At 34.0% G+C, this 15368-nt stretch overlaps 1 protein-coding gene across 1 annotated transcript in view; it reads left to right on the top strand.

Annotated features, from left to right (window-relative positions):
- KCNJ3 (potassium inwardly rectifying channel subfamily J member 3) overlaps positions 1 to 15168 on the top strand; it is a 126064-nt gene extending 110896 nt beyond the window's left edge. The window contains exon 3 of the mRNA XM_087819843.1: positions 14169 to 15168. Within this exon, the coding sequence (XP_087675969.1) occupies positions 14169 to 14755 (587 nt within the window). The 3' untranslated portion in view covers positions 14756 to 15168. The remainder of the gene's footprint in view (positions 1 to 14168) is intronic.
- The last annotated feature ends 200 nt before the right edge of the window (positions 15169 to 15368 follow it).

The raw sequence follows: 15368 nt of genomic DNA, 5'->3' as shown, positions 1-15368 counted from the left end.
TGTCTACTTTTTGGTGTCTCATCCCTCCTTTCTTTTTTGCAGCCTATGCTTTCTTTGTCCATAACTGGTTTTCTTCAATATACGCTTGAGGTGCTATCTGGCACCTCTGGTATGAAGATCTGTTGGCCTAGAACAATCTTCCTCCCAGCTTACTGTTTCTTTAGCTGCCTTGGGAAGCCTCACTTTCCTGGACTTCTAATGAACATGGCGAAGGCATGAGCTCTGTGTCCCAAAAGGGCCTGGAATGGAATTTATCACACTTCAGTGAAATCTTGTGTTTAAAAATCTATTCTTTGCTAGACTCATGTGTCCACTAGAATAGGGATTAAACCTGTTTGGCTCACCAATTTATATTCAGTGCTTAGTATGGTTCTCAATATCTAACTGTGTGAATGAATGTGTTAATGATGTAACAGACTATCTGGAGACATGTTAAGTAACAGGTAGCAATTTCAAGGTGTTAGGCACAGGAATGAAGGCTCCAGGCCCCAAAGACCCATGTGTAAGAGCTTTATTAGCCATCACCTATTACAAAGGAGCTTAATTGTACTTTCACATTCTACCCAGAACGCAAGGTGGGGATAAAAATTGTAATAAACAAAGGTCAGTGCTAAAATTACCTTACATGAATTCCACATTTGCTTTGTTGAACATCTGCAGTAATACTCCTCATATTTATTGGTCTTACAGGGTAGGCGTGGCACATATTTATTTAATCTAGAGGGAGAGAGAGACAGACTGATTGAGGCTCTGACTGACTTCCCATGTTATCAATAATAACTTGGTAACTTGCTACTCAAGATTCATGAATTGTTTAGTAAGGACCAAGTATGTGCTAGACTTAACTAAGTATTAGAAAGGGAAGAGACGAATAGGAGATAGTCTTTGCCCAAAGGGGTACGTGAAAATATCCATAAAGAACAATTCAGAGAACATAGTGTTTTGGCCAACAACAGACTTTTTTCTGAAATGTTAACCTTGCCTTCTGAAAAATTTCAGATACTTATAAAGTATTTTAGAGTTTTTAACCCTTATGTTATTTTCTTTTTACTTGTATGAAAGTGAATTTAGTGAAGGTATTTAGTCATGTACAGTTTCAGTTCATAGAGTTTTGCTTATTTAATGTGAGGAAAAACCTTTACTATTTCTACATAAATACTTTGTTAAAATTGTCCTTAATTGTATGGTTCTGGCCGTAAGGTTATTCAGCTTACAGTAAGCATAATTCTTTGTCTCATCAGAGACCTTCATAAAGTACATTTTCTGCCTATTTTGCTCTCATCTTCCTGGAAAAGAATAGTGAACTATGGCTGCATTCCAACAGATTCCTATTAATTATAGGAACTGTAATGGCTCCCATTAAAACTATATTTTAACCTCATCAAATCACTTGAAGATTATTGATGCCTATGTGTTCAGAAAGGAGCCTCGCAGAAACAATTGCATTAAGATGCATGTCGTGCATTTCTTTAATCAGATTAGTTGGCTGAGACCCAGCCAGTGCTCTGTCAGCAAATCAGGAGTAAAACAAAGAAGCTGCAATTAATGAAATTAATGCCAGATATAGAAACGAGGTTTGAGGTGACACTTTGGTCATAACATTTCCTTTGAGCTTAGCAGAATGGAAAGACTGGTTAGGGTGAAGTGATTGTTCTTAGTTTAATAATTACATGAAGATGGCTATTTCTCTCATGCTAGGACTGTAAAATGAGGGTACAAAACTGTCTGACAGATTTAATTCAGAAGTTCAGAAAACAAAAGGGTATGATTTAATTTACTATTTTTATGTTCCCTTCCGAGATGTACGAGTAAAATTTCATGGCATGTCCATCTTCATCACTCTAACTATAAGAAATTGTTGGTTGCCAGTCTTTCTCACCTTCTAAAGCCAATCAGTTGTCAAGTCCTGTTAAATTTGCCTCATAAATAAATATCTTTTTCATGCATCTACAGAGCCACTTACTTGGTCTTGTCTTTTACCACAGCTTCCCTACTGCTGTACCTGCTTCAGTCTTGCCCTGATCAGGTATTTTTTCCACGTAGCCGTCAAGGTGATTTCTGCAAAACACTAAAAGACAGTGTCACAGTCCATGATAAAACACATCTATTACCCCCCATTGAGTGGAGTGACACATTTTTTTCAGGTGATAAGTACAATATTCTCTCGATGTACAACACCAAATACTCCTTGTCTGATAGAGGTTTCTAGCATTCCAAGGAAATGGAAAAAACGTAACCTTTAACTATAGAAATAATTTTGGATATTTGGATAATAAGATCTTGGTCCCTGAATGTAAATATTAAAATATTCATAGTACCAGGAATAATAACCAGCATTTATTGAGTCCTCCGTGAGAGAGAAGACTGGTAATCGTGAGGAAGTTTCTGAGTCAAGGTTATTGTCAGGTGCTGTGGAAGGCCGTGTTCTAGAGTAGCTTTGGGTGGGCAGAATGATATGAGGTTAAGAATCAGTTGCAGTGGTCATTTTCTATTGGATAAGAAGTGGACTTGAGATAAAACAGGAACTATCTGTACAGAATGTACAGAATATACAAGCTTCTTCCAAAGTTAATATCAAGAACTGATGAATTATAAAGCAATCTCACCAAGGTCATGGCAGCTCTTTTTAACCTTGCCTGCCGTCTAAGTCATGAACCTTGCTTTGATCACATGTTATTGCACCAGGCAGGAGCACATCTAGGTAGGGATGAACACTTCCGTACTTTTAGCAAGTTCTCTTTAAGGGCAAAATAAAGAATACGACATTATGAAATCAAATGTACGACAATGGAAAAGATGTCTGCTTGTGAAAGTCCTTGAAGCTTAAGCTTGAATCTTTCTCTGGGAGATTGAAGTTTTGAACGTGTACTTTCTGTTTCTCTTGAAAAATAGTAAATGTACTTTTCCCTTTCTTTTATGATGATAGGAACATTCCACCATTAAGATCCTCGCATATGCTCATAACCATCCTAGACTTAAATCTTATATAATAGTATTTATTGTAAGCTTTACCTTTTCATCATTTATTAGGTATTATATGTACCCAAAGAACTGGTGTCCAAAGAAAGATTAAGAAAACAATGTATTTCTTGAGGGAAGAAGCAGATTAAAAAGAGCTTGATGACCTATATATAACCAGGAGATGTCAGCATCAGAGAGAATGGGGCCTACTAGATGGTATAAGCAATAAGGATAGTTTCAAGTTACAGAGGAGGAACTTTCTTCATATTTTTAAGGAATGATTACACGATTTTTTATTTGTGGAAACTTTGACATTAGACTTAGGTTATGGGAATTAGCTTAGGCTACATAGAAATATACCTATTTATTGCCTCCATTAATTGAATGGAATTAAAATAAAAGCACAGCAAACAGATATGCCTATTTGCACTTATGTGAATAGGTTGTATTTTGCCTAATGTGGTGAGCAGGGTGTTTAGAATATACAAATTTAAGAACAATAAATTAAGGTGTAAAGAACAACAAAACATGGTGACTTCTCATTCCATCTTTAAAAGTAATTTTTTAAAAGTTTAAAAAACTTCATGACTTTATGAATTATAATCAAAATTTAGGAATTCTTAGAAAACAAAACAGATTTGATGGTCAATATATATTCAATAGTTTTTCTTTTGCCATATGCATCAATGTTCATAGGTCTACTTTTATGGCATAGTGAAATGGTTGAAATGTAGCTTGTAAGTATAGATGAGGGCTCTTGAGATACTGAACTCCAAAACAGAAGCAACCTGCTCTACCACTTACAAGCTGTGAGACCTTGAGCACATAGTATTTAACTTATTGTAGGGACTGGCTCTTTTGTACTTGTTTTTTTTTTAAACATTTTAACTTACAGTTTTTATCATAGTCTTTATTTTTTAGTGCTGTTTTAGGCTTACAGTAAATTTGAGCAGGAGGTAGAGTTCCTATACACCCCTTCTCCCCACCAGCAGCCCCTCCCCCCCACATATACAGCCTCGCTCACCATCAATGTCAAGCCCCCGTGTGGTGCATTTGTTACAACTGATGAACCAACAAGTGCACATCATTATCAACCTAAGTTCATAGCTTACATTAGGTTCATTCTTTGAGTTGTACATTCTAAGTTATGACAAATCTGTAATTACATATATCTATTATAATATCATATAGAATAGTTTCACTGTCCTAAAAATCCCATGTGCCACCTATTTATTCCAAAACCCTGGTAGTCACTGATTTTTTTTAGCCTCCATTGTTGCCTTTTCCAGAGAATGTCACATAGTTGAAATAGTGCAGTCTGTAGCCTTTTCAGATTTGCTTCTTTCACTTAGTAATATGCATTTAAGGTAACTTCAAGTCCTTCCCGTGGCTTGAAAGTTCATTTCTGTCATTGAATAACATTCTGCTGTATCGCTATACACCAGTTTATTTATTCATTGACCCACTGAAGGACATTTTGGTTGCTTCCAGTTCTGGAAATTATGCATAAAGTTGCTATAAACATTGTGTTTAGATTTTTGTGTGTACATAAATTTCCAACCAATTTGGGTAAATTCCAAAGAGTTCAGTTGCTGGAACGTATGGTAATAGCACGCTTAGTTTTATAAGAAACCAGCCAACTATATTCCAAGGCCGCTGTACCATTTTGCATTTGCACCAGCAATGAGGAGAGTCCCTGTTGTTCCACAACCTCACCAGCACCTGTTGTCAGTGTTCCAGATTAGTGCTGTCATTTTCAGTTCCCTGACAATATATGATGTGAAGTATCTTTCTATATCAGTCATTGCAATTTGTACATCTTGGAAAAAGTGTCTGTTCAGATCTTTTGCCCATTTTTTAGGTATAAGTTTATCATCTGAAAAAGAAGATAGTAACTAATCCACAGGGAATATGAAAATAAAATAACTCATTTAAATATCTTAGCATAGATTCTAGAATATATGTGCAGTGTATATTAGATGATATTACTATCATGTGTCATCTACATTACTTTATAATTATATGTCTGAAACAAAACTTACTCCACAACTATCCTGCCAATCAGCTTTTATCTCCATTTTTTAAAAATTATTACCTCAATATTTTCCCTTTTAATTTCACTTAAAATAAAATATTTCTGTTATTCTTGACTCATCCCCTAAAGGCAAATTTGTCATTTCTTTCCAGAGAAAGTTGGTTAAATAAAGACGTGAATTAGTGAATGAATCAGTGTCATCAGTCTTGGAATAATTTTGGGTACTTTTATGTCAATATACATGAAGAAGATTTAATCAAACACAATTTACATGTTTTTTAGGTCAGTCAAATGAAATATTACTTTGTTAACTTCTGGAATGTTTCTGAGGCAGAGTAAGATATCCTTGAAATAAAATAGCTGCATGACATTAAGCTATTTTCTAGCACTTATTTCTAGCAATTTGTTGTTTGAAAAGTATTTCTAGCATTAGTTCAAAGGGTCTGTTAAAATTGGTAGAATATATAAAATGTATCTGATTATAAACAACATAAAAATTGATACCTGTGGATATATATGGCCATGAAATAAGTCTGTTCTTTACCAGTTATTAATTCTATCTTATAATTCCTAAGTGGGCATCTGACCGGAAAGTTTGATTTCCAGTATCCCAAATGGATGAACTCACCTGCCTTTCCTCTTTTTCCTCCTTCCTTTCTTAGTTTAGACCTTGGCTGTATTGTTTTTGCAATATTAATAAGCTTTTGGATATTAAGCAGTTTTATATATTGCATATCTTAGTATCATCTATATGATATAAATAATTTTGCTCGTAAATGACATAACATTCTGCAAAGATATATATGTTAAAATTTCCCCAGAAGGCCACCAGGCCAGTTGAGAATTTTACCCTTAGACCTTGGCTCTTTGCATTAACAGAATGCTTGTTGACAGATCATGTATCATTTAAAACCTGGGAGAAAATCTAAGCTGCCTTAGGACTTGAGCTATATTTTAGCATAAACCTACAGAGTTTGGTTATTACTTGCTTTCTGCAAATGTCAAATTTAAGGAAGATACTATTTGCATTTCATTGGCTATTTTCCTCTGTGTTTTTATATCGTTGCCTTTCTTGTGGTTTTTTAAAAAATTGAAGTAAATTAAAATACTCTCTAAGGAGATGAGAAATTATGTAATTTGGGAAGCAGTAGTTTGACTGTTAAATACCTGTTTATGATGGCAGAAAATGAAATTCTTTCATAAGACTTGTATATACATGCTCAAACCAATCACTCATTTTTCTTTTAAAATAGATGTGCTAAAATATATTTGTGATTATTGCTGTGATGTGGCATTTTCACACCTAAAATAAAAGACACTCAGTAATAGTTTCCGTAAAATGATATGGACTTGAGTTATCATTCAGACTCTATCAATAACATAACAGCAAAATTAAAAGCAAAATTCTCTGACTTTTTACTGCAAAGCATAGAACCAGAACAATTATTGAATTGCAAATATTTATTCAGGCTCTCTTCTGAGCCTGCAAACAAACAAATGTATTTGAATTTCTGTCAAAGAAGATGTTAATAAAATAGCTATAGTTTGTAATTGAAGAAAATATACATAAGAAGTAAGCCTCATAAATTAGGTGAAAACAAGTTTTAAATTGTTAGGTAAAAATGGGTCTACTACATTTTTTAAGGTGATCAGTTAGAGTTGCATGAAAGAGAAATTTCTCCACAACTTTAGGTTTAATTAGAGGTCAAGTATGCAATTGTATCACAATATACAATTAATTTAATTATATTATTTAATAGTTAAATGCAGGTAAATCTAACCTCTCCAGTAAATATATGTAGACAATACATTTATTGGTGTATAATTTTACAAAAGTGAAATCATAAACTGGTTATCTTTGAATGCAGTTTACCAGCAAATGTGTCTTGCTTCTTTGCACAAGAGCCATTCATATTTTATAGATTGATTATATATAACTTCCTTTGATAATTTCTCCCTTACTCCATTAATTACAATGAACTTTTAGTATAGATTTTTCAAAGCCAATTTTGGAGTTCATGAGTTGAGTAATAGATCACCTTGAACACATAGAAAATAATCCAGGTGGACATATTACAGATATGTATTTCATTAATAGTTATATCCCTTGCCAGTGGCAATCACTCCTGGCAGTAAATAGATTGCTAACGTGTATAGAAGTTGACTTCTCCTGCGCAGACATTTGTTATCTTTCCATTCTTCCTCTCCCTCCAGTCCTCCTGTCTCTCCCCAAGAGTTCATTGAGCATCTAATACCTATCACAGTGTTGAATACTAGAGATGCCAAGGTGGATAAGAGCCCCCTTAAGGGGCTTATTCTTAATACAGTATGTTTCTTTAACTGCAGTGAATGAACCAATAGGAACTGTATCCTAAACTCAGGTACAACTGGTTGTACCTTTGTACAGCAGGATGTGTATAAATGTCTTTCCCCACCTCAGAATGTGTTTTTCTCACATTGTGGGTATGGACTGTGTAGCTAACTACTACTCATTTTCAAGACTAGGTTTAAACATGAAGGATGAAAGGGTTCATTCTTTTTTCCATTGCCATAGAACCTTATAATTCAGCACCTAGAAAAGTGCCTAGGAGAACAAAGATGTTTCATAAATTAATGTGTTAAGTATTATTACTGATTGGACTCAATTATGTCTGTCATTGGGATGTGTACAGTACCTAGGTGGTGAGGAATGTATGTGTGTGCCTGTGCATGTGTGTGCATGACAATGATGTATTTAAAAGTAAAAAAATTTAAATTAATTCATAGAATTAATGGCATGTGATTGAGCTTTGAATATGAGAAATTATGTCAATGGGTAAAGAGATGGGCAAGGATATTTCAAGCAGTTGAAACAGCATGGACCAAGTAATGTGCATGGAAAACAATGGTTACTAATGGGAAAGTTGTCCATTCAAGAAAATAGAAGCAGAATAGCATAGAAGTAAGAAAAGCTGGCTCTGGAATTGGAGGGTGTGAATTTATATCTTGACTACAACCATCTCTTGTCATATTACATTGGACAAGATATTTCTCCTCCTCATACATCAGTATTGTTATCTGTTATATGAGAAAAAGAATAGTACATGCTTCATGGAGAGTTGGAGAGAATGACACAGTAACTTACATAGTAGAAAACGCTTTGGATCTGGCATGTGTGGTTTACCATGTGTTGTGGTTATTATTGTTAAGGGTTTTTAAAGAGGGAAAACTGTAATGGTAACTTAGAAATAGATTTTGAAGGAACTAGGAAGCTATGCTAGTAGTTTGGGGGTTTATTGTTTGTTTCTTGTTTAAATGTATTTATTTATTTTGTTTAAACATCACATAAATTTAAAAGTTACTTGGCCCCACTTTCTAATACCATCATATCAGGGGTTAGGATTTCCACATGTGAATTTCAATCTATTTCAACCATAACAGCACACAAAGTGGTTATGAATTTATTATTTTAAAACCTTTAGGAGTATCTTTTAAAAACAAGGATTAGTCTAAACATTTAATTATTGTAATTTATATGTAACATTTTTAAAAAGTTGACATTTGTGCTGTTGCTTCAGACAGTATTTCAAAAAGTTTTCTTCTCTAAGACTAGGACTTATGTTTTCCAAAATAATTAAATCCCAGTGTTATCTGAAAGATGTTCTGTTTGCTTTTGAGCTAGAAGTTTATTACATTTTTCCTTAGAAAAATACCTTTTCTGATGTCAGTCTTATAATATGGGGTATTCCCTAATAGAACAGTAATTGGATTACATTATACCTACAACTTAAGATGTTTTGGAAGCTAAAAGTCATAACTTTATAGGAGAGAACAGTAACATGAATAAATTTAGGTTCCTATTGTTTTGATTCTATAACTGACAATTCAAGGAAATATGTTTTAATCAACACCGTGAAGAAAAGAGAAAAATATGTGCTAAGAATGGTACATTTCCATGGTTAGGTTAAGGGAGTGATAGCTGAAAGTGTACTGTGGAAATTCCGTCCTGTTTCTATGTGAAGTGTGAGTGGAGAGCTGAAGGTAGTGCAGTAGAAGTTAATTATATATTGGGGGATGTAGTTGCTACTCTAAAGGTAGCCACATTTGTGCAGGCAGATCAGACTGACAGTGCTGGACTTGCCTCAGTTCATAATGTGTGTATTAATAGGCCTTTCTTCATACTCCAAATAAGTATAGTCAACATGGTCTATAACAAATTAATAGAACTTAACAAGGGGAAAATTATTTTATTTGCTTTGAGTTGATCTTAGGAAATGAGATGATCACTAAAGAGTTGAAATATATCTAAGACGACCTTTTAATTAATTGGAACCCCAATAATAATAATGATTGATAATAGCTATCAATTATTGAACCTTTATTTTTTTTACCAGGTAATATGGAAGACTCATTAAATAGAATATACCATTTATAACTGTAATAACCATATACATTGCATGTTACTATCCCGTATTCCTATCCATATTTTATCTCAGTCAGGGTTCCGATAACTTAAATAATATGCCCGTCTTATTAACAGTAAGACAGCAACAGTCTCAAGGTGATATTCCAAGACCATGTTCTTTTGCTGAGTATTACCCTGAGCTCTCAAATGCAGTTTTAGCAGCATGAGCACAAATTCCCTGTCCTGTTTTCTACCTGCTGTTGACCCTCTACAGCACCTGCACTTATATGCCTTATATTCTAGGGGCCATTGTTAAAAATTGACTTTCTTTTGTTCTGAGAATTTAGAAGCCTAAACTATTCTGTTTGAAATATTTGTTGCTAAAGTTCTTATTGACACTTTATTTTCTAACAAATATATTCAGGTTTTCCTTCTTGTTTTTATTTTTTCGTCAGTTGTTTATTTTTAGAATCCTTTGACCTAGCTTAAGCAATAATGGCAAACTGACATAAGAGAACACATTGTAAGAGCAACTGCTTGTAAATAATAGAGGATAATTCTGGGTTGACTATATGCCAGAAACTTCTAGTCCTCTCTCAAAGTCTGTCTGGGCAGAATATGTTGAGCTTTAAAGGGATTTCACCTATTTGAAAACTGGTTTCTGGAAGCAATTATATATTCTTAGCAGCTATACAACCTATATCCCAGAGGAGCCTGATGCCACAACATTAGTGTTATTGAACAGTGGTATACACAGTGTCTTTATGTTTTATTAACAAGATTTATTTTAAAAAAAGCATCATATGCTTTCTCAAAAAGCTTATACTTTAAATTGGGGTTCAGCTCAGTGTAATACCGTAGAGGCCATGCAGAGAATGCCAAGTAAGCTTTGCAGTTATTACATCTTGGGGGATGGGTGAAATTTTGGAAGTATTTTAGGGAAGAAACAGCTACAGATTTTATTCAGTAATCTTCAGAGCAATACATAAAGTGGTCTAGAAAATTACTTTGTAACATAACTCATGCTGTTCATGCTGAGCTATTCATCAATTTAATTATTAAAACCTCTGCCCAGTTGAAGAAAAAACAGACAAAAAGGATAGATTTAAGGAATAAAAGCAATATATTATTTGGCTGAATTTTGCGGTTGTGTGTGTGGGTGTGAGTGTATGTGTAAATGAAATTTGTAGAAAACTCATACAGCCTGTATTTAAGGACTCTTCTGGAAGAAGATGACCAATACTTATTGTGCATGCAATTTATATATATAGTAATAAACTTCCTTTAATCCTCACAATATCCATGTGAAACCAGTGAAATCAGGCCTTAATTTACAGAGTTGTTGTGAGGATTCAAGATAACAGGCAAATAGTGCTTAGAAAGACACTTGCACATAGTAAGCCTTTTAGTGATATTATCTGTTATTATTATATGACTTAATTGAAGATTTAATTTTTTTCCTCCTTTTGTTTAGAGCACACGTGATAAAACACAACCACCATTCTAGGAGAATTCTCTCTCTTGCCCGACCCCAGGCTCCCTCCTTCCCACCCCCAAGCCCTCGCTCCCCTTGCAGCTTCTGTAGGAAGGTTCAGATAAAGCCTGCGCTGTGCGGCTGCTGACTGACACTGTGCGGTTTCTGTGCCGCAGCACCCGGCCCTTCCCCTTGGCCTGGCTGTACTGTACTCAGCCATCGCCTACTCCCCTCCTGTAGGCAACGTAGGCACCATCCCTGACCAGGATCTACTGAGCTAGAAGTATTCTGAAAGATTAATTAAGGGCTTGAGAAATAAAAACTCGCTTTGCCGTGTTCACGTAAAAAGCTTTCCGGCTCCTTATTTGAGTGAACATTTAATTCAGTTAAACAGATGAACGTAATAGCATGGTGTAAAAGCAGCGTAAGGAAAGGGAAAAGTAAAAAAAAGAGGTTAGACTACACTGTTTCCGTCATTTTAGATGGACACACGGACACTGGAATAAATTAGATTAAATAATAATATATAGCCATGTTACCCATGAATCAGTTCATAGAATAAATCTTTTTCCCCCCTACAAAATGTTTTTCATCTAAGGATTCAAAAGTCCCAGCTATTTCCAGTAGCAACATCTGTTGCTTTGCCAGTTTCCACAGAGATGAGCTCGTGTTGATTTTCATCACATTTGTTCAAGTCTGGAGTCTGGTTAAAACATGCAAACAGTTGCATTGCCAGTTCAGAGATGCATCAGATAGTACCCTTTGAGTAATGCTGGTCGCCTCCATTTATTTTGATTCCAGTGACATTTGCAATTACGAATCTAAGCATGGATTATTTTTAAATAATTTGGATTAGAGTAAGAAATAAAATACCACATTCTAGAAGGAAGAACACTATGATAAATACATGTTCTTAGAAAACATAATTTTATTTACTTTAAATCTTCTCAATTGAAATTTCTATTTTATTTTTTTCCAACGCCATTTTGGGATAGCTTTTGTAAAACGAAGTAGCCTCTCAACTGCATGTCACGCTAGCACATTGTCTACTCTGCAGATTGACCGTCATGGACATTTTCCTGTTTTCCACCTTCTGATGCTTTCATATTATCACCCGTAGGTTGATTGCATATTAGTATTCTGAGGCAAAACTATGTATAAAAACCGTAATGTTAAAGTGGAAATGTCTGATATTTGTGTACCTACATCTAATAAAAGTATAAAAGGAACAGCAGAAGAACACACAAAGATTAAAGTGCTGGCAAATATTTTTGGTATATTTACCAAAGTATTAAAATGGATTTAGTCACTCAGCTTGCTGCAGGCCTTTTTCATACACCCAGGAGCCCACACTCAATCTCTCCTGCTATTATTATGCTATTAGTTATTATGCTAACTTAGGTGGAAGATATTGAGAAACCCTAGATGATGGATTTATAAGTAATGTATTTTTTTCTATATTTTAAAATATTTTGAAAGTTTAACCATTTCTAAAAAGAGAATTGCTATCTGATAGCTAGTGATTTTTCAATTTAATTTTTTATATTTCTCATATGGGACAGATGACTAAAAGGGCAGACTTTTTCCCTTATATTAATTCAATATCACTAATTTTCAGGAAGAACAAGAATTGCAAGTGATCACTGCAGAAGGATACAAACAACAACAATATCCCCAGAAATTAGAATATTACTGACACCTTTTTTCCCCTACAGCTTCTTACATCTGTTCCCAAGAAAGGTCAAGAGATTTAATCTCTTTGAGCAATATATGTCTTATTTTAAAAATGTACATAAGAATATTTGCATATCAGAATGATATTGAAGATTAGAAATAATGTAGAAAGAGCACCTAACAGTGACTGAGATATGATAGGCATTTTTTTAATATAAATTTCTTTAAAAATGTTCTGAAATAAAGATAGTGTTGTAATTGGCAACAGTGTACTCCTTGGTGATATATAACTGATAATAATATAAGACAAGGTTTTGGAAAGAATCAATGAAGGATGTATCTTTAATATGGCTTTTTAATTATGTATTTTATTCTAATTCTAAGTATTGTGTGTATAATTATTAGGAAGACAGAATGTCCCTTTATCCAAACTATTCCACACTTAAACACAATAGAAATTATTTATAAAGTGACAGAGGGAGAATAGAAATGAAAGAAGAAAGACTGTCATGGTTTAAATTACACTTAATTATTGAAGAAATGCATTTTTTTAAAAATTCATCTATCATTTTACATTATAATAGACTCTAATAGAAGTCTGAGAGTAAAGGTAGGAGAAAGTAGTGAATTTTGAAACTTAGAGAAATTGTGACTTTTGGCTAATATAAGACTGAAATTTAATATATGTTATTAATTTATTCATGGACTTCCAGTCTTCACACAATGAATATTTAAAAGTTGACTGATTTAATAATAACACATCCCAAATACATGTTTTATGAAAAGAACACAATTGAGTAAACCAGACTAACATGAGGTAAATATCCAAGCAACATAATTAAATAGTAAAATTTGACATTTGATATCTAACATCAGTTTCAGAGATTCTTATAGCAGGAATAGAACTTAAAACATCACATGGCCCAGATTACTGATTTTAGTATATAGATTTCTAAAACTTGGTCAAAAGTTCATTCTGGATTAAAGGTCCAGAAGAATGGATCCAACACAGAAATATTTCCAGCTTTTATTTATTTAGCAAATACATGAGTTAGTTACCTTTGCTGTCATTTATGAGAGCAAACTGTGTGCAGACGTTATACAACAATTTTACATTTCTGTATATGTTGTTATATTTCATGCTCATAGCAGTCCTGTGTCACAAGTGTTATTTTCCATGTTTTACTCAACAGAACAGGAGAGAGGTGCTCAGTTAAATATCTTAAGTTTACACAGTGGTAATGGTTGGATTTAAAGGCAGGTTTGTTTCATATATCACATGAATGGTAGAAAATGATTATGTGATTTTTACACTTATCTCCTTATAGAGACACATATGTTGATATAATTCAATGATCTTTTATTTTGGTTAATGGATAAATAAACAATTAATTATGCATTTGATGACTTATCTTCTAAACATGAAAGTAACAGTGCCCTGTGTTTTTCATTGAAAGAAAGTATATGCCTCTAAGCTCTCAAGTTATATGAAAACTTTTTAACATATTCTATTACTTATTCTACTCAGATTGACAGTCCAAAGCTTAAATAAGAAAGTGAGATAAATTCCTTAGTTCAAATGAGCTTTACTTGTGCTTCCACTCTGCATAATTTATCAAGGCTTTTCTTTTTGCTTGTAGGGATGACTTGTCAAGCTCGAACGTCATATACTGAAGATGAAGTTCTTTGGGGTCATCGCTTTTTTCCTGTGATTTCCTTAGAAGAAGGGTTCTTTAAAGTTGATTACTCCCAGTTCCACGCAACATTTGAAGTTCCCACCCCACCTTACAGTGTGAAAGAACAGGAGGAAATGCTTCTTATGTCGTCCCCCTTAATAGCACCAGCCATAACTAACAGCAAAGAAAGACATAATTCTGTAGACTGCTTAGATGGAATAGAAGACATTAGTACAAAACTTCCATCTAAGCTGCAGAAAATGACTGGAAGAGAAGACTTCCCCAGAAAACTCTTGAGGATGAGTTCTACAACTTCAGAAAAAGCCTACAGCTTGGGAGATTTGCCCATGAAACTTCAACGAATAAGCTCAGTTCCTGGCAACTCAGAGGAAAAACTGGTATCTAAAGCCACCAAAATGTTGTCTGATCCCATGAGCCAGTCAGTGGCTGATTTGCCACCAAAGCTTCAAAGGATGGCTGGGGGAGGAGCCAGGATGGAAGGAAATCTTCCAGCCAAATTAAGGAAAATGAACTCTGATCGATTCACATAACAAACACCCTCTTAGGCATTATTTACTGTTTGATTTAGTAATACTCTAATATTTGCCTGATGAGGTAATTCTCTCTAAGGAATCTGAAAGGTACATTTTCCCCCAGCTGGATATGCTTATTTGAGAACCCTCACTTCCCAAGTACTGCTACTGTGCAGAAAGCAAAAGTTGTGAAGGGAAGACATCATAAGGAAATTCTTATTAACGGGCATGTATTATCACATCATGCATGCAATACTGTGCAAATTTTGCATTTAGTTTTATGGCATGATTTATATATGGTATATTTATATTGTATATTCTGGAAAAAAAAATATATATATATATATTTAAAGGAGTGGTACTCTCCATGACATTTGTAACACATGTATTAAGCCAAACTTTAGTGGATACCTTTCAGGGCGATAAAACTATATATATATATATATGTATGTATACATACATATACACATATATATGAACACATGCACACATGCATACATACATATATATCTGATAAAATTGTGATGTTTTGTTCAAAGTTGTAGTTCTTGTGCATGTTTAATTTATTAAGCTAGGAAGGCTACTGGCATTAATTATTAATACCAAATATTTTAGCCTTAAATTATTTGTC

This window comes from Miniopterus natalensis, chromosome 8 (genome assembly GCF_054644295.1).
Source record: "Miniopterus natalensis isolate mMinNat1 chromosome 8, mMinNat1.hap1, whole genome shotgun sequence".
Lineage (NCBI taxonomy): Eukaryota > Metazoa > Chordata > Mammalia > Chiroptera > Miniopteridae > Miniopterus > Miniopterus natalensis.
Note: the sequence above shows the minus strand (reverse complement) of the source record. Positions and strands in the feature narration are given on the sequence as shown.